The sequence below is a fragment of the Sorex fumeus genome, unplaced genomic scaffold (genome assembly GCF_029834395.1).
Source record: "Sorex fumeus unplaced genomic scaffold, SorFum_2.1 ptg000072l, whole genome shotgun sequence".
Classification (NCBI taxonomy): Eukaryota; Metazoa; Chordata; class Mammalia; order Eulipotyphla; family Soricidae; genus Sorex; species Sorex fumeus.
The window spans coordinates 21447041-21472342 of NW_026606129.1; the positions used below are offsets into that span (position 1 = coordinate 21447041).

At 39.2% G+C, this 25302-nt stretch overlaps 1 protein-coding gene across 1 annotated transcript in view; it reads left to right on the top strand.

Moving 5' to 3' along the window:
- The window catches only part of KCNH8 (potassium voltage-gated channel subfamily H member 8), a 388965-nt gene that overhangs the window by 152001 nt on the left and 211662 nt on the right, over nucleotides 1-25302 (top strand). Inside the window, exon 3 of the mRNA XM_056129473.1 lies at nucleotides 14327-14458. Coding sequence (XP_055985448.1) covers nucleotides 14327-14458 — 132 coding nt within the window. The remainder of the gene's footprint in view (nucleotides 1-14326; nucleotides 14459-25302) is intronic.

Consider the following 25302-nt stretch of genomic DNA (forward strand, 5'->3'; position numbering starts at 1 on the left):
ACATGATGAATGACCTGGCACCTGAGTTGCGCAGGAGGAAGAGAGTGGCTTGGAATGCCTTCAAGAGCATTGAAGAAATAACTAAAAGGACAAAGAACCTCCAGCTACGAGCACATCTCTTTGATTCCACTATTCTTCCTGCATTAACATATGCCTCAGAGACCTGGACCCTACGAAAACAGGATGAGAACGCTATTCGGGTCTCTCAAAGAGGAATCGAAAGAACTATGCTTGGAATATCATGATTCACTCAAATGAGAGATAGAATCCGGAGTTCTGATCTTCGTCAACGCTCAAGAATCAGGGACGCTGTCTCATTTGCCAAGACATCAAAAATCAGATGGGCTGGACACGTAATGAGGTTTACAGACAACCGCTGGACTAGAGCCATTACTGATTGGATTCCACGAGACATCAAAAGATCACGTGGACGCCCACCTATAAGATGGTCAGACTTCTTCGTCAAGACCCTAAATGATCGGTTTGAGGCTCTACATGTTCCTAAAACGAACAGATACCATTGGGCTACGCTAGCACGCAACCGGGATGAATGGAGATGTTACTGGCACCCGCTCGAATAAATCGATGAATAACGGGGATTAAGTGATTAAGTGATTAAGTGATATAGGACCAAAGAAGTTAATAAGCAGCCAGGCCTTGAAAATAGGAAGAAGTAACAAGAATAACTGAAAAGATTATCCTGGCTCTATTTCTTTCTTTTCATTTCTACTTTTTTGGGAGGGGGAAGGGGGCACACCTGGTGGTGCTCAGTGCTGACTCCTGATTCTATGATCACTACTGGCAAGGTTTAGGGGACTGTGTGGAATCAAACCTAGGTCTTAAGTATGCAAATCAAGCACCCTACCCACTATAATATCACTGTCGCCCCTTTTCTGACTTTCTTGCTACATCTCTACTTCTTCGATTTTTCATTTTAGGTCTCTTTAGTCAAGATTAAAGTTATGAAATGAGAATGAATGGTTACTGGGAATTAGTCAAAGGACCAAGTTTACCAAGAATGCATGTAGAGAGGAGTCTAGTTCTTAATAGAAAATAGGGGTGCAGTGACTAAAGGAAGGGGTATTGATGCTATTCTGCCTAAGATATGAAAAACTTACTATACTAATTTTGGCAACCATGAAAATGTGACTCTCATATCTCTCATTATAGAAGAGTAATTGGTTCATGACCTGCAACTGCTCTGCTCTGAACAAATAACTATGTTGGCACAAACTTTCCATGGGCTGCATTTGTTGGCCAATGATAGTTCTGTTTCTGGGAGTGCCAAACTGCCCTAATGGCTGATTTAAGTAGATAACTCGATGATGTCCTTGATGAACTTTCCCTGGAATTTCACTTAGTCTAACCCAGTGTTCCAATTTTTCTTCCATCTCTGCTTAATCTCATACCTGCATTGAGGTCTTCTCATCATTTACTTCTCAGATGACTGGATAGCACAAATAGCTCACTAATATTCATGAACAGTATTAAATGGCATATTCATGAAGATTCTCTTAGGAATGTCATACAACAGTTTATACCCTTTTCTTTTTCTTATGGTTCTTGAAACTTTCTTCTAATAAAAAAACTATGCAGTTATTGTAATTTATTGTTTTTAATCTCCAAAGTTGAGTGTGAATTCTTCTAGGACAGACATCATTTATATTCATTGATTTGTCCATTTATTAAATTCTGCCATAGCATACAATTAAAATATATATTTAATAAATGTATGCTTTCATGTCTAATTGCTTGCAATTGAATATCCAAATAGATTCTTTTGGTCCTCCAGTAAGTGTTTACAGAGTTACAGACCCAGATAACCACACCAAGTATGTTGTCATTGTATCCATTGGTACCAGTAATTATTCCTGTAACCCTTCAAAGACCATATATATTTCCAACTAAAGCCTTGTCCAGTTAGAGAGGGTTAACTCTTGTTCTCTGAGTTCTCATTTCAAGTTCTTTTCTATGAACAATTACACATTAGGAGAAATCTTAAATTCCTTTTTTTTTTAAAGCAAGCCTTAAGGAGGTTTGTTTCAGAGTTTTATTCTTCAGAAGAAGTGGCTTAAAGTAGCAATCATGAAACAAAAAAATCCATTGAAGCAGACATTTTTCTGCTCACTAATAATTGTGCATCACATCTTACCACTTCTACTCAAGAGAGTGAGTTGTGCACAGACTCTGATTGGGCTCAGTTCTCTTTGTTAGTACAGGTGATGTTGCTATGTTGCCTATCTAAAGATACTGTGGTACAGGCACTGTCATTTCAGAATCCTTCTGGGAAAGAAAAACAAAAAAAAAACTAGAGAAAAGGGGACTGGTGTAGACTTATGAATGAGCTCAGAAAATGGTTCTGCATACATTTATAGGTATCTATAATATAAAATGGGTAACTGCATTTAGAGAAATCATGCAGCATATACATTCTCTTTGTCTCAAAAGGAAAATTGAAAGCAACACAATTGACTTTTGCATCTCATCTCATTGAATGCTCAAGCAAATTTAAACATGATCGGCACAAATATTTTAATCAAGAATATATTCTAATCTGAAGCTAAGAGAGTTAAATCTTGTTCAAATAGAGGTTGTACTTTTATTCTTGATTGAGAAAGAAAAAGTTTTTATTATCAAGGCTTCACTTCACTTTTTTACTCATAAAACAAGAATCTAAAAATCATATAAGTACATAGATGATGGGTATGATATTAGAATATGTGCTTGAGAAATCACTATTATTTTATTAGTATTTTTAGCCCACAGAACCTCAATAAATAAGCAATTTAAAAATAATTATCTACATATAAGAAGTCCTTTTAATTGTGGGTAAGAATCATTTCTGTTTATCAGTGGAAACAGTTTGGTTTTCTTAAAGCAACTAATAGACCTGCTTATCAATAACCCAATAAATGATTTGTTTGGGTAAGGATGTTGGAACTATTGTGTAAAGCACATCTTGTGGATTTTTGGGGGTTTTTTTGGATTTCAAGTTCTCAAGTATCTTTTCTTCCTAGTAGAAATTTCTCAGAGTATTTATACATTTATCTGTGAGAGGATATTCATGTTAGAATAAGGGAAACTGAAAAAAATGGAGAAAGAAAAAAAAACTTGGCACATTCAATTCAGTTAAGCATCACTTTAATTTCTTTTCTGTTTTTATTCTCTCATGTTCTAACTTGAATAAAGTTTTCTCAATATTTGAATGGGAATATCTGTTAAAATTTAAGCCACTAGGAATATTTAAGAAGTTTTCTACCCAGAATTATCTCTTCATTTTCATTAATCCTAAAATTCTTATATGTTTTACTCAAAATTTCTAGAATTGCCCAAATCCTAATATTTTCTTTATGTCTTTTCTAAGATAATTGAAAATAAATGCTCCTGGAAAGAAAAGAAAAATCTTCAAATCAACCACTGTTGATATTCTGCATTTTTTCCTGGCCTCTTTTTTCCACATATAACAAATTTAATCCTCCTTTCATATATATTTTTTAATATTAAGCATCAAAATAAAAAGGTGTTTCCAGCCACTGTCAAGCCCAGTGAGGTCTCCAGCTGGTGTTAAATCTCTCTCTCTCTCTCTCTCTCTCTCTCCCTCTCTCTCTCTCTCTCTAGATCTCTCTGTCCTTACCGCCATCTGTACTCTCTGGGCCCCAGTGCCCTTTCCTTTTGTTCACTGATATCTTGGAACATTTGTTGGGGACGATGTCCACCAAAGCCAAATTCAATACATAATGACCAAAAACTTAAACTATAGAGGGATAGTTTTCGAAAGAGGTCTTTCCTACTGGAGATATGAAGTCTTTTTTATTTTTTTGCAATTTTTGTACATTTTATTTTCATAAAGTAGTTCAGTGGACTCTACGCCAGGCTGTTTTCACTCGAGAGCCCTCCCCACCCCAAGGAACCCAGCCACAGCAGCCGACCTCCACTACCCAACCACCACCATACTCCAGGCTGCTTTCCAGACCACGTGGCCACAAAGCGACTGCTCAACACATTATAAGACACTTCCTACCCATTTTACATAATTACCACACCATATTTGATGGGGTTCAGACAGTAGACAAAAAAACAAAAATAGAGAAATATATAAATATATGCCTCTCGGAGAGCCCGGCAAGCTACTGAGTATCCTGCCTACACGGGCAGAGCCTGGAAAGCTCCCCGTGGCACATTCAATATGCCAAAACCAGTAGCTACAACAGGTTTCATTCCCCTGACTCTGAAAGAGCCTCCAATTGTTGGAAAAAGATGAGTAAGAAGAGGCTGCTAAAATCTCAGGGCTGGGAGGAATAGAGACGTTACTGGCACCCGTTGAGTATATAGACAAAAAATGAGATGAAAGTGATACAGTGATACAATTCACAATAGTCCATTACAGATAATATTCAAACACCTACCCAACCAGCAAACATCTTCCAACCACAATAAGAGGGAAGTGTGTGAAGGTTGTTGATTTCATTCTGGGGCCCTTTAAGCCCATATATAAGAGAAAACAAGCAAGTATGTTAAAACCAAATACATGTGTGCTGCTTTAGGTACATCAGTGGGCTAGAGTATGAGGTTGCACGCTCCAGGAGATATTGCATCACTCTCTTCTGGGAGCTTTATTTTATAGTCTCTGGATCTTGGCTGTTGATGAGATTACATGGCGCCGGGGGCAGTTTGTGGGTGTGACTGCCAAGCTACTGGAAAACGGGGGATCTGGGTGGAGGAAGCCCAGTCCCAATCCGAGCAGGCTTGGAGATCTCAGCCCCAGGCCCCATATACCTGGATTCCTCTGATGGTTCCTTCATGTGTGAGGCTCATTCAAGCGTGTGCAGAGTAACCTTGAGCATGGCTGTGGCTTGGGTTCTGGAGATTTTCGGCTGCTGGGGTTCTGTTTGGGGTGGGGAGAGAAATTCAACCCAACCCCCTCCAAGGGGGCCCTGATAAAGACAGTCCGGTGCGGGGGCAGGAGACTCTGCCGATATCGTCTTTACTTGATATTTCACCACAGAATATTGTTTCAAGCCCTCTTTATAGCACAGGCAGTGAGAAGTGAGGAAACTGCTGCTCCACAAACCTGTCTCTCATGCTTGGCAGCTCTGGGGACTTCAGAAGAGAGCTCCTTCTTTTACACCGGAACCTTACTTTAGTTTGGTATTTCTCAGTCTTTCCTAATGTGACCCGCTTTTTGCTTTGTTTCCTTTCTGCAAACCCAGGTCCTAGTGGTTGACCCCATAGCCTCATGCCATCATCTCCCATTTGCATGGTTTTTAACCTGTGGTCCCCTTGGAATATCTTGGGTCACCACAGAGAGACATGTGACACCAGGTTAAGTAATGCTCTATTAAAGATTGCATACATCTGGGGAACATAGAGTAACAAAATAGGAGACTAACACCCAAGAATAGCCGAGATAAGTACCAGGAGGATTACTCCATGGCTTTGAGGACAGCTGCACATGCTAGGGGAAAAGGCAGCTCAGATAGAGAAGGGAGCACCAAATAAAGGGTGTTGGGAGGTTCCTCTCAGGATGGGAAATGCGTGATGAGAGTAGACTATAGTCCGAACAAGATTGCTACTCAGTGTCTCTTTTGCAAACCACAGCACTCAAAAGGAGAGAGATAACAAAAGGGAATGCCCTGCCACAGAGGTAGGGTAGGATGGGTGGGGGGTGGGGGGTGGGAGGGATACTGGGACTGGTGGTGGTGGGAAATGGGCACTGGTGGAGGGATGGGTATTATATCATTGTATAACTGAAACCCAAGCACAAAAATCTGTAAGTCTACAACTGTACCTTATGGTGTTTCATTAATAAAAATTTAAGGAAAAAATATTTTAAAAAATTTTGGATTTAAATTTAAAAAAAAGTAATGCTCTATTGTTCACTTACCCATCCCTTTCCTCCTTTTCTTTCTATACCCTGAGAAACAGACCTTCCATGTTGTTGAGGAAACATTATATTAGTGTTCTGAGCAAACAGTGAAATGCCACTGGTTGTTGTTAACCAGGACTCTATGTTTTGCTGAGTACTGTAGACATCATGAGAAGAAGAGAGGCAAGAAGAACAATTGCGAGAAATCAATTAAGAGATAATAAGGCCAGAGTAAAGCAGTTGCGAATGTGATAAATAAAGGTGAAAGAATATTAGAGCTTTTGGGATTGTATTGCTGTCCTGTCCTGTCCAGTCCTTTCTGCTGTAGATTTAAGTGTCCCATTACACAGCTACCATTATAAGTAACCTTGTCTCCTCACTTGTAACCCTTTTGTCATGCCACCCTGATACATGTTCCTTGAAATTACTTCTGAAAGTTATGTCACCACATCACCTAGTTGTTCTGAGACAATGGTTGTAGGAAACTAGACTTATGTTTATTGTGGAATACAGGAAGCACCACAAAATATTTAAGCCACATAATACCAACACAGTACTCAAGACTATTATAATATTGCAGTCAGACTTACATAGAAAAGTCTACTCAAAGTCCTATTTGAGTAAGAAGAGTAACATGAGAATCATGAGAACATAAAAAACATGTACATATTATTTTTAATTAGCCTATTTCATTGAGAAAAATAATTTCTTCCTCATTACTAAAGGAGAAAGTAAGAAAATTATTAAATAGAAGATCCAACTCACAAATCAGTTCTTTCCTTTGTGTACTTTTCCTACATTAGTATTTCATTGATTTACAATATTATGGAACTTAAGGAGGTTGATTTCACACCTATATATGTGTATAAAACTTTTTGCACTCACCACTAAAATTCCAGTGCCTACCATAAGCCTTATCATTGGCTGTTCTTATTTTCACATATAATCTTTGAAGATACATGAAAAACATATAAATATTGTTATAATTTTGTGCATCAGCAAGTCATTCTCTTTTACCTTTGTTTCCTAAAGGAAGATAAAGAATATACCAAAATGGAGATGTAGAACACTCTACCAGACTTTAGCTCTGTATAATTATTCATGCAATTCTAAAAATACATTTTACCATATAGGGTATGTAAACCACATTTCTTTCAATGAATTGTATTTATCCATGGAAATTAAAGGTATTATTAACTTAAATCCTGGCAGAGTCTCATCTCTTTTAGCACGACCAACCCACATGGTAATTACTATTGCTATATACAGGAGTTAAAATCAACATGATTTTTGCCCTCTCATACTGCTTTTAAGACTCCTTCACTTCCTTTTATTTGAAGCTAAAGCTTTTGCTGTCCCTCACCTTTAACGCTAAAAGAGATTTATTGTGCCAGTTCTGATCTGCTGTTGGCTGAAACAGGTGGTATGATGATCATTGTGTTCTTGGGTAAAAGAATGAAATACATCCTGGAAATAGCCTAAAATTATCAATCATACAGACTGAAGGTTTTGGCAAGAAGCCAGGAGAGAGGTATGGCAAACAGTTTCAAGAAAGCAGAAAAGGAACGTATAAGAGAATAAATTAAATGAAAAAAGTTTTTCTTAGTACCATTTGTAAGTTTTTAGCATCTTTTTGCCCTCTCTGGGAGAGGCAAGCTAAGATGCTTTGCTTTTTTAACTTTTGAGATACCCGATGCCACATTTGTAATGTATTGGTGTAGACAAATCCAAAGTCTTGATTGAAGGAAGGAAGGAAGGGAGAGAAGGAGGGAGAAAGGATGGGAAGAAGGTGGGAAGTTTGGAAGGAGGAAGGGAAGAAAGAAGGAAGTAAGAAAGGTGGAAAGATGGAAGGAAAAAAGGAAGGGAAGAAGTAGTGTGAGAGGGAGGGAGGAAGGGAAGAAGGGAGGAAATAAGGGAAGAAGGAATGTGGGAGAGAGGTGAAATGGAGGATGGAAAGAAGGAAAAACATAAGTGTGGAAGGGAGGAAGGAATGGAGGGAGGAAGGAAGGAGGTGGGAAAGAAGGTAGGAATAGAGGGAGGAAGGAAGGGAGGGAGGAAAGAAGGTAGGGATGGAGGGAGGAAGGAAGGAAGGAAGGAAGGAAGGAAGGAAGGAAGGAAGATGGGAATAAGGATGGAGAGAGTAAAGGTAAAGGTAAAGGCCCTCCCGTTGTTCATTGATTTGCTCGAGAGGACCTAGTAACGTCTCCATTGGAGATTTTGTTGTTACTGTGTTTGGCATATCGAATACATCACGGGGAGCTTGCCAGACTCTGCCGTGTGGGCGAGATACTTTCGGTAGCTTGCCGGGCTCTCCGAGAGGGGCAGAGGAATCGAACTCGGGTCGGCCATGTGGGCTGTGTGCAAGGCAAACGCCCTACCACTGTGCTATCACTCCTGCCTGTTCTTTATACTCTTTCCCAATACTTAGTTTTTCATCATATAAGCAATTCACGTTGATACCAGCTAGTTCATGCATTGTCAAATTTATAAAATATTAGAAATCACATCTTATTGAAACTTGATAAACAAATCTCAACGTGATCTTCAGCTCTCCTAGAACATGTTACATGACAGCTGTATATCAAGGATTGATGAGAGAATATTGTCATATTGGCAGCTGTTTTCTTGGCCCAAAATCTCTTTTTGTGCCTTTGCCTATTTCTCAAATTCATTGGTGCACCTGAGCAAAGGTTCTGTGAAAGACAATAATGGTGCTTGTCTGAGTGCATAAATAACATGGATTTCAGGAAAATGAATAGCCTCTGCTCTTATTTGGCTCATGTTCCTACAAGGTAAGTTACCAACAAATAATTCTAAATGTGAGCCCCAAATAACTCATACCAGTGTCCATGACCTTACCACTACAATTTTCTAGAATCTGATTGATAGCAGACTAGATTGATGGTTCATTATATTTTTATAATGTTAACAAAAGATGCCTCCAATTTTAAATGATGATTATAGAAAAATATTGAAGAGTCGTTCTGGAGTGATGGTGATAGCAAAATTTGGCCAGGTATATGACTTTTATTTCCCTGAGGTTTCTCCATTAGTCATGGAGAACAGAGTTGATTCATTGTCTTGTGTTTTGGGGTTACTTTATCTCCCACTGTAAAGGATGTTAGAATATCATGATCAATGGAACCAAGTTTCAGGGAGAATTGACTCCCTGGTCACATGGCTGGCTAATATTGGAAATATGCTTAGGTCCTGGAACACCTGAAGCCTGGTGATGGAGTATTGATATAGGATTGCTGTTGTATAGGCATTTAAGAAGGTGAATAATAGTAAACTGTAGTTCTGAAGCAGATCAAAGTGCAGATTAGTCCTTGAGCTTATTAGAAATATATTACATATGTACTTGGCATAGTGGAATCACATCAACATAAGATGAATTTAGTCAAACTTCTAACAAAACGGGAGCTATAATAAATATTATTTTTATGCCAGGTGTTTCTAAATTAAAAAAAAAATTCAACTGCTTTATCTATACTGCTCTGAAGAAATATTGATTCCAAAGCTGGATGGGTACATCAGCTCTATTGAGAATTGTGAGATCTAATATAGATCTGGCCCTCCCGTTGATCATCGATTTGCTCGAGCGGGCCCAGTAACGTCTCCACTGGAGACTTTGTTGTTACTGTGTCTGGCATATCGAATACTCTCGGTAGCTTGCCGGGCTCTCCAAGAGGGGCGGAGGAATTGAACTTGGGTCGGCCATGTTGGCTGCGTGCAAGGCAGACGCCCTACCCGCTGTGCTATCGCTATAGATCTGAATATTTGTATATTTGTATATTTGTATATTCTGAATATTTGTATATTCTGAATAAGTCAAACTACCAAAGATATTTCTTATTCTGTTTTTTTATTCTTATACATTAAAATCCACTTCCAAATAAGATGGAAATTTACTTAATTGAAGTTTTATTACCCCCTAAAGAAAAATGAAGGAAAATTGTGAGTAGATTAATAGTTTACCTTTAATCAGCATTGTCTCATTATTTTCAAATATTTATCTTCAGGAGTGTTTCGGGGTAGGAAATGTGCATGAAATGTTTTTATATTTATAATATGTTTAATTTGATTTATTGTATTGTCTTTGGGGGCCACACTTGGCAGTGCTTGGGAGTTAACTCTGGCTCTAGTGCTCAGAAATCACTCCTGATATTTCTCAGTACCATTAGTGATGCCGGGGATCAAACTTGGGTCAGCTGCATGCCAGGCAAGTGCATTACCCATTATACTATGATGCCGACTCCTTAGATGTTTAATTTGAAAACATGTAGAATTTTTTGTGTAGAATCTATTAAAAATATGACTTAGACATTATCTTATGTATTAGTATTCAGGTAATTTCTTTTTTTCCAAAACAAGTAAACTTAAGCTCGACTGTTGATTTTAAGCTATGTCCTTGAAATAAAACATACACGACATAACATACCTAGAGAATCTTATGAGTTCTGCAAACTGAATATATAAACAACTATATAAACAACTTGAAGGTCATGAGACCAAACTTGATGAGTGTCAAAGAACTCCTAACTTGTTGTCTACTCAAAGTAATAATAAACCTGATTACTTTTTCCTGGTTTTGGATTTAATGTAAATGAGTTCATCCTGAATTCTGATCTTTTGTGACTGACTACTTTTGTTCAACATTAGGCTTGTGGTATTTATCCATTCAGTTGTGAATTATTGTAGAACACTTATTTGCTTTATAATGTTGTTTTGTAAATACGTTGTCATTCTACCAGTTTTTAGTGTGTGTGTTAATTTGCAATCAGCATGTATGAATTAGAGTTTAGGTAGCTGCAATCCTGCCTTAAACTTAGTATTTTCTATTTTAGTCCTTTTGATTTAAAGAAAAAAACTTAATTAAAAAATGGACTGATCTTTGAAACTTTCAGCATAAGAGAAGGAACACATGGAGGGTGCGGGATCCCGGAGGAAAAAAAAAAAGAAAAAACAGGTTCCAAAAAGAGCCGAGAGCACCGGCAAGTTCCAGATGGAGTAGGTGCCGCATCCCGCCTCCCCCAGATGGAACCCCGGTGACCAGAAGCCTCTACAAACACAGCTCGAGTATGCGGGAACGAGGACTTTTTTTCAAAACCGCGCGGCCGCGTTAGCGGCCGCGCGACATCTCTCTATATACAGAGTGATCAATGAGAAGTAAATGACCCAATCTTTCTCCCTGAAAATCAGAGTTAAGTTTGGAGCACGGCCTAACCCCCAGAAACACAAGGACTTAAATGCAGAACCCAGCAGCTTAGAGCAGAAAAGTGAACGGACGATGAGTTAACCCAGGCCATCATTTCTGCCCAGAGGGGAAAGGGTGTTGCCCCATTCGCCCTCTCTTCTCTGGAAAGAAGGATGGCGGCCGCATGGGAGCCTTGTGGACAGCAGGTATGAGCCGGGGGTGTGGGGGCGACTAAAACCTCATGGGAAGGGGGGCGTTCTGGTCCGTCCTTCACGCCCTACCGAGGTCACCAGTTGCCCCCCACGAGCGGCTCTCCAGCACGGCCACAGCCCCAGAAACACAAGGGCTTAATGCAGAACCCAGCAGCTTGGAGCAGAAAAGTGAAAGGACTATGCGTTAATCCAGGCAATCATTTCTGCCCAGAGGGGAAAGGGTGTTGCTCCCTTCCGCCCTCCTCCCTCTGGAAAGAAAGATGGCGTCCACATGGGAGCCTTGTGGACAGCAGGTATGAGCCGGGAGTGTGGGGGCGACTAAAACCTCATGGGAAGGGGGGCGTTCCGGTCCGTCCTTCACGCCCTACCGAGGTCATCAGTTGCCCCCCACGAGCGGCTCTCCAGCACGGCCACAGCCCCAGAAGCACAAGGGCTTAATGCAGAACCCAGCAGCTTGGAGCAGAAAAGTGAAAGGACTATGCATTAATCCAGGCAATCATTTCTGCCCAGAGGGGAAAGGGTGTTGCTCCCTTCCGCCCTCCTCCCTCTGGAAAGAAAGATAGAGGCCACATGGGAGCCTTGTGGACAGCAGGTATGAGCCGGGGGTGTGGGGGCGACTAAAACCTCATGGGTCGGGGGGCGTTCCGGTCCGTCCTTCACGCCCTACCGAGGTCACCAGTTGCCACCCACTAGCAGCTCTCCAGCACAGCCACGGCCCCAGAAGCACAAGGACTTAATGCAGAACCCAGCAGCTTGGAGCAGAAAAGTGAACGGACTATGCGTTGATCCAGGCCATCAAGTCTGCCGGAGGGGAAAGGGTGTTGCCCCATTCGCCCTCTCCTCTCTGGAAAGAAAGATGGCGGCCACATGGGAGCCTTGTGGACAGCAGGTATGAGCCAGGAGTGTGGGAGCGACTAAAACCTCATGGCAAGGGGGGCGTTCCGGTCCGTCCTTCACGCCCTACCGAGGTCACCAGTTGCCCCCCACGAGCGGCTCTCCAGCACGGCCACAGCCCCAGAAGCACAAGGGCTTAATGCAGAACCCAGCAGCTTGGAGCAGAAAAGTGAAAGGACTATGCGTTAATCCAGGCAATCATTTCTGCCCAGAGGGGAAAGGGTGTTGCTCCCTTCCGCCCTCCTCCCTCTGGAAAGAAAGATGGCGGCCACAAGGGAGCCTTGTGGACAGCAGGTATGAGCCGGGGGTGTGGGGGCGACTAAGACCTCATGGGAAAGGGGGCGTTCCGGTCCATCCTTCACGCCCTACCGAGGTCACCAGTTGCCCCCCACGAGCAGCTCTCCAGCACAGCCACGGCCCCAGAAGCACAAGGACTTAATGCAGAACCCAGCAGCTTGGAGCAGAAAAGTGAACGGACTATGCATTGATCCAGGCCATCAAGTCTGCCGGAGGGGAAAGGGTGTTGCCCCATTCGCCCTCTCCTCTCTGGAAAGAAAGATGGCGGCCACATGGGAGCCTTGTGGACAGCAGGTATGAGCCAGGAGTGTGGGGGCGACTAAAACCTCATGGGAAGGGGGGCGTTTCGGTCCGCCCTTCACGCCCTACCGAGGCCACCAGTTGCCCCCACGAGCGGCTCTCCAGCACGGCCACAGCCCCAGAAGCACAAGGGCTTAATGCAGAACCCAGCAGCTTGGAGCAGAAAAGTGAAAGGACTATGCGTTAATCCAGGCAATCATTTCTGCCCAGAGGGGAAAGGGTGTTGCTCCCTTCCGCCCTCCTCCCTTTGGAAAGAATGATGGCGGCCACATGGGAGCCTTGTGGACAGCAGGTATGAGCCGGGGGAGTGGGGGCGACTAAAACCTCATGGGTCGGGGGGCGTTCCGGTCCGTCCTTCACGCCCTACCGAGGGCACCAGTCGCCCCCCGCGAGCGGCTCTCCAGCACGGCCATGGCCCCAGAAGCACAAGGACTTAATGCAGAACCCAGCAGCTTGGAGCAGAAACGTGAACGGACTATGCGTTGATCCAGCCCATCAAGTCCGCCGGAGGGGAAAGGGTATTGCCCCATTCGCCCTCTCCTCTTTGGAAAGAAAGATGGCGGCCACATGGGAGCCTTGTGGACAGCAGGTATGAGCCGGGAGTGTGGGGGCGACTAAAACCTCATGGCAAGGGGGGCGTTTCGCTCCGCCCTTCACGCCCTACCGAGGCCACCAGTTGCCCCCCGCGAGCGGCTCTCCAGCACGGCCACGACTCCAGAACACAGAAACCAATTTCTTAACTATCTGACTTTCAGTAGAAATACTTCCAGGGTCAATAGGTAAAATAGCAGAAATCCAAAACCAACATTTAATTCTTGAACCCAGCTGTAGAAAGCAAATCACTTCACAATGCTTTTTCAGCATGTCTGATTTGGGGGGGGGGGGTAAACTCTAAATAATAGTGGTGAATCTTTTATTGAAACAATGAATCTAATCAAAGCAGATAGAGTGTTAACTAGAATTCATCTGCCTCACAGGGACGGGGAGGGGTGGGGGGTGGGGTTTTATTGGGGTTCTTCATGGTAAAAAATAAGTATTGGTAAAGGGAAATGTGTTTGATATTTGCATGACTGAGACATAAACCTGAAAGCTTTGTAACCTTTCCCACAGTGATTCAATAAATAAATAAATAAAAATATTAAAAAAAAAGAAAAAAAATGGACTAAACAGATATCTGGCAAAGTTAATGTAAAATTTTATTTCATAAGCAACTGGAAGTAGGGGTAGGAAGGGCACTGTCTTATAAAGGAGGATGCTTCTGTATCAATATCTTATTTTTTAAGTACGATTTTGATGACATAAACAAAGTAACTCAGACATTCAAATGTTTAAAAAACTGCTTATATATAGTGCCTGCATTTTATTTGAGAACAAAGATATAGGTCTATAGGCTAGATATCTATTGAAACTGAAAGCTGAATTTTTAAAGAGATTGGAGAGTGGAGAGTTGGGTTTATTAGGAAACAATAAGGATGTTGTTAGCTATACCACTAGAGATTAAAATTTTCACTGAAGGAAACATGAGGCAGTAGTTGACTTGTACTTTTATTATTGTTGCAGGATCTCCATTTTGGTGCCTACTAGATATTGTTCCTATAAAGAATGAAAAAGGAGATGTGGTACTTTTTCTGGCTTCATTCAAAGACATAACGGATACAAAAGTGAAAATTACTCCTGAAGATAAAAAAGAAGGTTTGTACTGTTTTCAGAAAACATTGACAGATGGAGTAACATTTTGAAATTGTTTATTCAAAAACTCTAGGGGGAAAATGGACTTTTTAATAACAGCAGCTGATAAATATTCATAACTGTTACCAGCTAGTATTTGGTGACTATTCCAAAATCACAAAGGCTCACATAAATTTCCATTACTGTCTTTGTAATAAAGACTCATTTGACAAGAACCAGATATTCATTTTAATGTGTAAATAGGATGACAATTTATCAAAAACTGAAGATTCCTATGACATTGCTATGTTAATTAAGAAATAAATTGATAGTAATTAATCACACTAAGTCATATGAATAAAATATGCATCATTGAAAATGCAGTAACACAAAATTTAATATAATATAAATATAATATAAAACATAATATTGTATTTTCATGTGAAGTTAAGGACTCAAATTTAGTAGTTTACAATAGAATATTGAAATCAAATGTACATATGTATTTTTTAGAATATAGTAACATGATTTGTTTTACATGCATTCAAATCTTTCAGTGGTTTTCAAAGTATTTCAAGACTTTATGCATTCTAAGATTTTATGATGCTAACCTCATAACATGTTAGGAATTTCCCTGCATTTAATTAAGCAACAAAAACTAACACAAGATATACTGATACATTCTTTTATATGGAAGTAGGATGAGATAGTTGGCAACCAGAGAAAAAACAGTTGCCATTGTAGATATTTATCTCCTTTTTTTCTGGATGGCTGTTGTACTCAGCATGTCTTTAAAAATGTGTGAGTTTTTAAAAAATATATACTGTCCCTTGAAATTAAAGAACAAATGGAGATCTACTATGGTTTGTTGCTCCCACCTTTAACTACTCTCATTTGAAATGTTTAAAATGGGAGACTAATTTTCTCTATATATTTTCATGATTAAATATTTTGGTATTTGTCACATACACCAAGGCAAAAATAGGGTTAAAATTAAAGTTACTTGGATATTAGAACAGATATATTAGTTGTCTGTAAGAGAGAAGAAAAATATACTTTTGAACTTAACTCTGCAAGATGTTTTTGCATTTGAAAATCAAATTGAAACAAAGACATCTCTCAGCAGACTGAGTGCATGCTTTGCCTACAGGTGTCCCAGGTTCAGTATCTGTCACCACATGATTCTCTGAACACTGGCAGAAACTCTGGAAAACAGAGTTAAAAGTAGCCTCTGTGCACTATCGTGTGTGGCCACAACAAAATTCTCCTGAAAATGTCAGAATGAACATTATATGCTTTTGATTATCTGAACTTCAACTCAAATCTTGGTTCCACCACATTTTAAATAAGCTACTTAATCTCGGAGAAACTGAGTGCTCTCATCTATGAAATGGGGTTATCATAGATGTCTATGTTTTCCATAGGCTTCTAAAATATAATCCATGCAAATCATGTAGAATAGAACTTAAAATACATGGTCCTAAAAAATATTTATGGTCAATGTTGTTATATCCTGGGCTGGAGCTATAGCACAGCGGTAGGGCATTTACCTTGCCCGCAGCCGGGTTCAATTTCTTCAACCCTATTGGAGAGCCCGGCAAGCTACCTAGAGTATCTCACCTGCATGGCAAAGCCTGGCAAGCTACCCGTGGTGTATTCAATATGCCAAACACAGTAACAACAAGTCTCACAATGGAGACATTACGGGCCCGCTTGAGCAAATCGATGAACAACAGGAGGACAGTGCTACAGTTGTTACATCCCACATGTAAGGTGGCAGAAATGAAAGGGGGAAATCTAGATTAAGGTAGTGTCCAGAAAGAATTAGAATGTAAGAAAATGACATGAGAAAAATAATTTAAGCAAATTTTGAAAGTTGAGTGAAATTTGATAAACTAAAAAGGGCGTACAAACTCAATACATCAGGATCCTTCGTGAGCTCTATTGCGGATTCACTACCAAAATCTCACCATTCTACAAAGAAGTAATCATCCATATCAAGAGAGGGGTTCGGCAGGGTGATACCATTTCACCAAAACTCTTCAGTGCCACCCTCGAGAACATCATGTGACGACTGGAATGGGAAGGAATGGGAGTGAAGATAGATGGTCGGCAACTACACCACCTCCGCTTTGCTGATGACATCGTTCTAATAACACCAAACATCAGCCAAGCGGCACAAATGCTGAATGACTTTGACCGTGAATGTGGAAAGGTTGGACTACAGCTAAATCTTACGAAGACAATGTTTATGAGAAACAGCCTTGTTCCTGATGCTCCATTCGCTCTCAACGGAACCACCATCTCCGAATGCAACAGTTATATATACCTAGGTCGAGAAATCAACATGATGAATGACCTGGCACCTGAGTTGCGCAGGAGGAAGAGAGCGGCTTGGAATGCCTTCAAGAGCATTGAAGAAATAACTGAAAGGACAAAGAACCTCCAGCTACGAGCACATCTCTTTGATTCCACTATTCTTCCTGCATTAACATATGCCTCAGAGACCTGGACCCTACGAAAACAGGATGAGAACGCTATTCGGGTCTCTCAAAGAGGAATCGAAAGAACTATGCTTGGAATATCACGATTCACTCAAATGAGAGATAAAATCTGGAATTCTGATCTTCGTCAACGCTCAAGAATCAGGGACGCTGTCTCATTTGCCAAGACATCAAAAATCAGATGGGCTGGACACGTAATGAGGTTTACAGACAACCGCTGGACTAGAGCCATTACTGATTGGATTCCAGGGGACATCAAAAGATCACGTGGACGCCCACCTATAAGATGGTCAGACTTCTTCGTCAAGACCCTAAATGATCGGTTTGAGGCTCTGCATGTTCCTAGAAGGAACAGATACCATTGGGCTACTCTAGCACGCAACCGGGATGAATGGAGATGTTACTGGCACCCACTCGAATAAATTGATGAATAACGGGGATTAAGTGATTAAGTGATTAAGTGAAAAAGAAGAAATCTTAATTTCAGGTGATAAAATGAAAAATATTTGACCTTTGTGCAGAAATAAATTGTACTAGGCTAAGTTTAACTCTTGATTGGCAAGCAAGCAGGCAGGATTTAAAGGTAAAAGATTTGGGGGCCAGAAAGATCACTCCTAGGATTGGAGCACAGGTTTGAATGTAGGAGGTTTAGGTTTGACCCCAGGCTAGTTCCACAGTCACTATTGAAATGACTCTTGAAACAAAGAAAAAGGAAAACTAGGTGACTTCCGTGTTTCAAATTTGAAATTTCAAAATTCATTCCCCCATAAAATTCATATGTTGGCACCCTACCAGACCCCCCAGAATGGGACCATATTTGGATTTAAGACTTTTTAAAAAAATCTTTATTAGTTAAAACACCATGAAGTATAGTTGTAGACTTACAAATTTTTGTGCTTGGTTTTCAGTTATACAATGTTCGAATACTCATCCCTCCACCAGTGCCCATTCTCCACCACCACTGATCCCAGTATCCCTCTCACCCCCCATGCCCTCCATCCCACCCTGCCTCTGTGGCAGGACATTTCCTTCTGTTATCGCTGTCCTTTTGAGTGCTGTGGTTTGCAAAAGAGACATTGAGTGGCAATCATGTTCGGTCTAAGACCTTTAATGTGGGAATTAAAGTAAAATTAGATCTTAAGGATGTACCCTAATTTAATTTGAGTGGTGTCCTTATAAGAAAAGAAGATAATGAGACATTTGGGTCTTTGTGTGCAGAGACAAGACATTTAAAAAGCAGCTTTTCCCCCTTTAAACTCTATGTAGATGTGCTCTTAATCACTTATTAGTAGGTTTTAAGTTCAAATTATTTAAGAATCAGCTGTTAATGCCACTTTATAACTGCCAGTCCACCTCCTGGAAATGTTTGGACCAGTACACTCTCATTTCTCGACCTTCACATTCTTCTAGTTTACCTTCAATTGGACCTTCTTCATCACTCTTATTCACCCTAAATCTCCTACCTCTCTTCTTTTCTTTTTTTTTTAAATGACCAGCTTACTTGAGCAATCTTAGTTCATGAAAAGTATTCCATTAGACTATTCTGAGTTCTACTGTTGGCTTCAATTTTTTGACACTTGTATGTAAAATGCCCTTATCTTATCTATCACAAATTGGTAAGAACCTTAAGATTGGCATACTATTTCCAATGTCTTTGATTTTTTTTTCTTAGTGAAGCATGATAGTTTTTATTGAATAAAACTTACTTAGAGAGTTGTGAGGGGAGAGAAAGAGAGGAAGGAAGCACATGTTCAAGGGAGAACATGGGCTTGTCCAGAGTGGAAAAAGCAAACCAACAAGCAATGATACTTAGAGACAAGCAAGAAAAATATATATTGGAGGGAGAACAGACCTGAAGAACAAGCTGAATTTTCCTCAATGTTTTGCACATGGTAAATAATGAATTCATATTTGCTGATTTACTAATTTTATTCAAGGACCCTTCACTATATGGCAGTGTTTAGTTTCTTTTGATAATTCTGTTTCTCTTTACTCAATACTATCTTAATTTTCCAAACCTGCTTTCATGGTTGTTCACTCATTATGTTAACTTGACTTTTCTTTAAAACTAGTTGAACATACTAATATATGCTTTTTTTTCCCTGAGCACAAATACTCAATGCAGTTATTTTCCTTATAGTGTGTCCTAGATTTGTTTGCATATGATGGTTGATTCTGGCCGTATGGCTAGTAATGGCTAGATTCTGACAAGTCATTATGTGACAACGATATTATCAGTTACCTCAGAACTAAAGAATTTCAATCAAAATTTGTAAAATGTGGGAATGAAAACCTAACTAACATAAGTTTAAACAGAGAGGGTTTATTTTCTCATATTTTAAAGAGTTTGGAGATAAACAGCCTATGGATGCTACAGCAAATCTTGGTGAGCTCTCAGACTCTTGCCTCTCTGCTCTACTGCCCTGTGACGCTGTCTGTACTACTGATATTTGTTAGTAAGATGCCTATTTTACCTTTAGAACATTTTCTGTATATATATAAATGAAGAAGACAGAATTTCAGATAAAAGATGAGAAAGTCTTATGCCTTTGCCTTGTGTATAGAAAAGAACATATTTCTTACTTCCTCTTTTAGGGTTTTCCATCACCATGCCATTGACTATGGCTATGATTTGACCATCTCTGTCTCCAAGAAGCAGGAAAATCAAACATTTTTGTCTATTTTTTAATGTTTATATCCTTACTATGAATACACCAGAAGAAAAAGAGCCTTGAAGTGAGGTTGAATATGCCAGACACAGTAACAACAAAGTCTCCAATGGAGACATTACTGCGCCCGTTCGAGCACATCGATGATCAACGGGAGGGCCTTTACTTTACTTTACTTTAGATTATCTATCATTTATTGCATGTTTCTCATCAGTCAGACAGATTTTCCAAGGGTCCTACAATGAATATAGAAGAGTGAGAGTAGGAGATAGTGAGCTGTGCACTGCCTCAATGTTGTGAAGATGTAGGAACAGAAATGAAGCTCAGGATAGTTTAGTTACACAGGTTGCATCATACAGCATACCCTAAAACCAATGAAACAAGAGAAAGTTGCAAATGAGACACGAAGCTGAGCTTTAATCTCAATTCCTTTCCCAAATCCTTTTACAGGATTGTCATGGAAACGATTAACCCCAGTTCTAATTCTTATCATTTTCATATTATTTAAATATTTTACTCTTTAAAAACAGTCAGAGGACTTGATAATTTGGCATCACTTGAGATCTCACTAGAAAAGCTTATTTTCAGTCCCTACATCAATCGTCTGAACCGGAATCTGCATTTTATGAAGATACCCAGGTAATTTTGTATGAGTCTGAGTATGAGAAGCTATATGTCATAAACAGTCTCTGATTGCCCAGCATGAGGTAGTCCATATCAGTCACTCTGTCACATCTATTTGTTCACTTATGGCCATCTGAAACAATCTTTTATAATAGCTAATTTATATTGTAATTGTTCTCATTTCCATTAAAATTAAGTTTCATCAAGGAACAGCTTTTCCTTACATTTTAGGGAAGTGAGGAAAACAGTACTCTTTTTTCCCTACTTTTTGTCCCTACCTTTTCTATCCCTAACATATAGAGTATCTAACAATTATGATTTATTGTTGGATGATTGAATCAACAAATTCTGATATGCTCTCTAACTTAGGAAATTTGACCAGAAATTAAAAACAAGATAGCATTCTGGAATTTTTTTTTTTTTCAGAAAAATCAGACTGTAATTATCAAAGGTGCATGTCTTTTTTCTAATGAATATACTGTTTGATTTTGCTCTGCTTGATTTAAGTGGAAGGTAATTTGTCATGTATTTAAGAAAGTCAGTCACATACAAAATACATCTCAATTGTATTTTTACTGCTGATACCGAATGACCCTTTCACTTCAAATAGTCTCTGCAGTTTGTTAACTGTTTGTTCTTATTGACTCTTCAGTTTGCCTTTCACTCCTGAGAATCTCAATTTGGTCACAAATTTTAAGCTAATTTGTTATTTGTTAAAAATCTGCAAAACAAAATTTTCTCTAGAACAGACATTAAAGCACTGATTAGATATTAATTAGACTTAGGATGACTTATGTGCTTTGAATATTTTAATTTTCTGTGTGGAACATTGTAATGATGTTCCTGTAACCTGCTGAAATATTCTGCCTGATTTTTTTTTGTTTGCAAAATAGAAGAAACAGATGCAGAAAGAGACTTGCTTTCACAGCTGTATTTTATGGTGTTACATATATTTTTTTAAAAAAAGACATTTAGATTATACATATATTTATATACATATATACATAGTCACTACTGTATTTTTTTAGAAGTTTACAAAGGCAAAATTTCAATCTATAAACTTAATTCTCTTAAAGACCAGGCGATCACATCAAGTGAAATACTCCAGTGGACACTGGTGGAGACAGAGATATAATCTTGTCCTGTTTCCCTATATCACTCCATTAAATATATATACATATTTAAACATCCTAGAGATAATCAAAATATATAAGGATCTTAAATATTTTGATCAGTTGCTTGGTCAGACATAATTATAGAGTCAGCACAATTGTAGAATAATGAATTTATGAAATTCATAAAAGTTATTTCTGGTTTTGGTATTGAAGAGACATGATTTTATCCTCCTTACCTTTTGGCAAATTTAACATTTACAAATGCTTTTGGGGAGGCCTATTTTGGGCCACATTGACTTCAAGAACGTCGAAGAAATAGCTAAGAGGACGAAGAACCTCCGGCTCCAGGCACATCTCTTTATTTCCACTGTTCTTCCTGCATTAACATATGCCTCAGAGACCTGGGCCCTACGCAAACAAGATGAGAACGCTATTCAGGTCTCCAAAGAAGAATAGAAAGAGCTATGCTTGGAATATCATGTTTCACTCAAATGAGAGAAAGAATCCGGAGTTCTGACATCCGTCGACAATCAAGAATCAGGGACGCTGTCTCATTTGCCAAGGTGTCGAAAATCAGATGGGCTGGTCACGTAATGAGATTTAAAGACGACCGCTGGACTAGAGCTGTTACCGACTGGATTCCACGGGATGTCAAAAGACTGCGTGGCCGCCCACCTACCAGATGGTCAGACTTCTTCGTCAAGATCATGAACGATTGGTTTGAGGCCCTTCATATTCCCGGAGTGAACAGATGCCATTGGGCTACACTAGCACGCCACAGGGACAAATGGAGATGTTACTGGCGCCCGCTCGAGCAAATCGATGACTAACGGGAAGTTAAGTGATTAAGTGATTTGATCCTCCTGGTTAAATATATATTTGATGACAGTCTCTGTATTCAGTTAGAAGTTGGTATTTAGGAAGTGCTACTAATTCAAAGATATAGAGGTCACGCTACTGTCATGAGCGATAGTATCATCACTTGGAGGAGGCAGTAAAGTACCATCACTTGGAACATCATTTACAGCCATGTACACAATAGGTATCCATGTCTCTGGTTCTGTCTTGTAAAAGATGCTTTAGACTCTCAGGGCACAATTTTCTGTTTCAGGAAACAAGAGCAAATAGAGAGGATTTTCCCTTTTTGTTTTTGCTCTTTATATGGCCTAAAATTGTATGACCATATTGTGTGAGAATACAGATTCGTAGGTGCCAAAATCTCAGGTGCCCGTAATTTAGAGAAGTTATGGGATATATTTAGTGCCCTGAAGAAACTAAACTTGTTTCCCCAGTTCCAGGGAAGTTTGAATATAGTTTCTACTCCTCACATGCCAGTGAAAATGAGCTTTTTATCCTGGGTCATTTGTTTCCAGACAGGAAAAATGTTCAGGAATCACTATATAGCCCATTATGAATTACTTCACAGACTCCCCAAAATTCCCTAAATTTTTAAATAGTTTTGTTTGACACACTATGAGGCCTATTATGGTTTATCTGAAATCATAGTTTCCCTGAAGAAATATCTACTTAACTGTTCATATAAATGCTTCTATCTCTTCAGATCATACTGTAACTGATACCACCACCAGTGTCAACTTCCCTCAACCAGTGTTCCCAAATTCCCTCCCAACCCCACCCACCAACCCCAGCCTGCCATCTTGACAGGCTCCTTTTAAGTTTAATCATTAAGGTTTGGGTCTTGTGATTTCAGTGTTGTTGACCCTGTGTTTTGGATATTTAGCTCTATCACTCCTTAACAACACTGATGTACCAGAATCCCCTTGACTCTTCCCCATTGCTTGGCATATATCTCTTCTCCCCTTACCCTTAACTCGTATTTCTTTCCTTCTCCTCCCTATACTTGTCCTGAGTCCCTAAAGATAAACTACTATATACAAGTGACTGGAGGGGAAAAAAGGACAATACAAAACTGGTTCTTAAATGACAGTAGATAAAGGAATTATCATAGCATAGGCATGTTTAATTTACTTTTAAAAGTTTAAGGAGTAAAACACAAAGAGAAGAACAAAGACTAGGCAAAATTAAGCAGTTAGATTTAAAAGCTGAGCTCTATAAATAAAAATAAAAATAATGATTCAAGTAACAGAATAAATATCAAATTTTTCACAGAGGGGCTGGAGCAATAGCACAGCAGGTAGGGCGTTTGCCTTGCACGCGGCCAACCCGGGTTCAATTCCCAGCATCCCATATGGTCCCCTGAGCACCGCCAGGAGTGATTCCTGAGTGCAGAGCCAGGAGTAACCCCTGTGCATCGCCAGGTGTGACCCAAAAAGACAAAAAAAAAACAAAACAAATTTGTCACAGAGAAAGAAAGAACCAACTGGTGAATTTAGAAGGGAAAAAAATTCTTGCAATGTGTTACTCAAGCACATATGAAAAAAATATTGGTTCAAGTAAAAAGATTTAAAATATCTGAAATTTTGGAAATAAAATATAGAACAATAAAGAATATACTGTTGAATACTTTCCATTGTTTGGGGGCCACATCTGTCATTGCTCGGCTTACTCCTGGCTCTGTGTTCAGGAATAATTTCTGGCAGAATCAGGGGACCATCTGGGGTGCCTGAGATTGAATTTAGGTTGGCTGTGAGCAAGGCAAGTTCCCTATCTACTGTACTGCTGATCCAGCTCCTGTTGAGCACTTTTTAGAATTAATAAAACTCAAGATTCTAATTTAGGAAGGCCAACTAATATGAAGACGATGTATGAAGAAATCCAGACCTAGAAAATTGTAAAATTAAAAAATGATTAAAGACTTTATAAGTACTTTAGAGAACTGACATTCTCTGCCAATGAAAGCCAGTTTGACTGATAGATCTCTTCTCAAAGCAATAATAAAAACAGGAAAGAGTAGAAAATATTCCTCAAAGTGTTGATAGGAATCAAAACCAGGGGCTGGAGAAAGAGTACAGTGGGTAGGGTGTTTGCCTTGCATGCAGCTGACCTGGGTTCAATCTCCAGCATCCTATATGGTCCCCTGAGCACCACCCGGAGTAATTTTTGAGTGCAGATTCAGGAGTAACCCTTCAGCATTGCTGGGTGTGATCCAAAAACCTAAATAAAACTATAATAAAAACCTCTTTAAAATATTTTAAAAAATAAAGAATCAAAACCAAACTAGAATTTTCTTGACCCATAGAAAAATACAAACTAAAGAGAGTACAATGGGTAGGTGTATGTCTTGCATTTGGCTAACCCAGGTGTGACTCAAAAACCTAAAGAAAGAAAAATAGAAAGATATAGAAAGGCAAAAGCATAAATTCTTTACTAACAACAAAGCTTTACTATTAGAAATTTTAGAACTGAAAAAGGGGATGTACAAGAAGAGCAAAGATTAAGGAAATTATACAATAAAACCTTATGTCAATGATTTTTTAGTTAGATAAAATGGAAAGCTTTTGGGACAAATTTTGATGCTTCAGGAAATAAAAGATAATCTTAATTATCTTTTTATTCGATGTATTATTAGACATATTCATTTGGTTATTTAAAAATTTACCCCAAAACTAAGCCAAATAATTTTACATCTGTGTGTTCTCAAACATTCAGTAAACAAATACAATTTTAAACAAATTCTTTCAAATAGTAGAAAAAAATTTTATAATATTGCCATTGAAACCAAACAACAGCAACTAGAGAAGCCTTGGTAAAGAAATTAATAATGTAGTTTCCCCATAAATAATAATGCAAAACTTCTAAATAAAAACATGAACATGAACAAGCTGAATCCAGAAATTAAAAACAGTAACTTTTTATTCTGAGAAAACTGAATTTATCACAGCAATGAAACGTTCACATTAAGAGTTCTATTAATAAAAATTTAACATGTTAACTGATTAAAGTAGAAAATATGATCATCTTAATGGATTCTGGAATTGTACAGCAGCACACTAAATTTATTTCCAAAACTCATAGCAAAACTATAAAAAATTAAA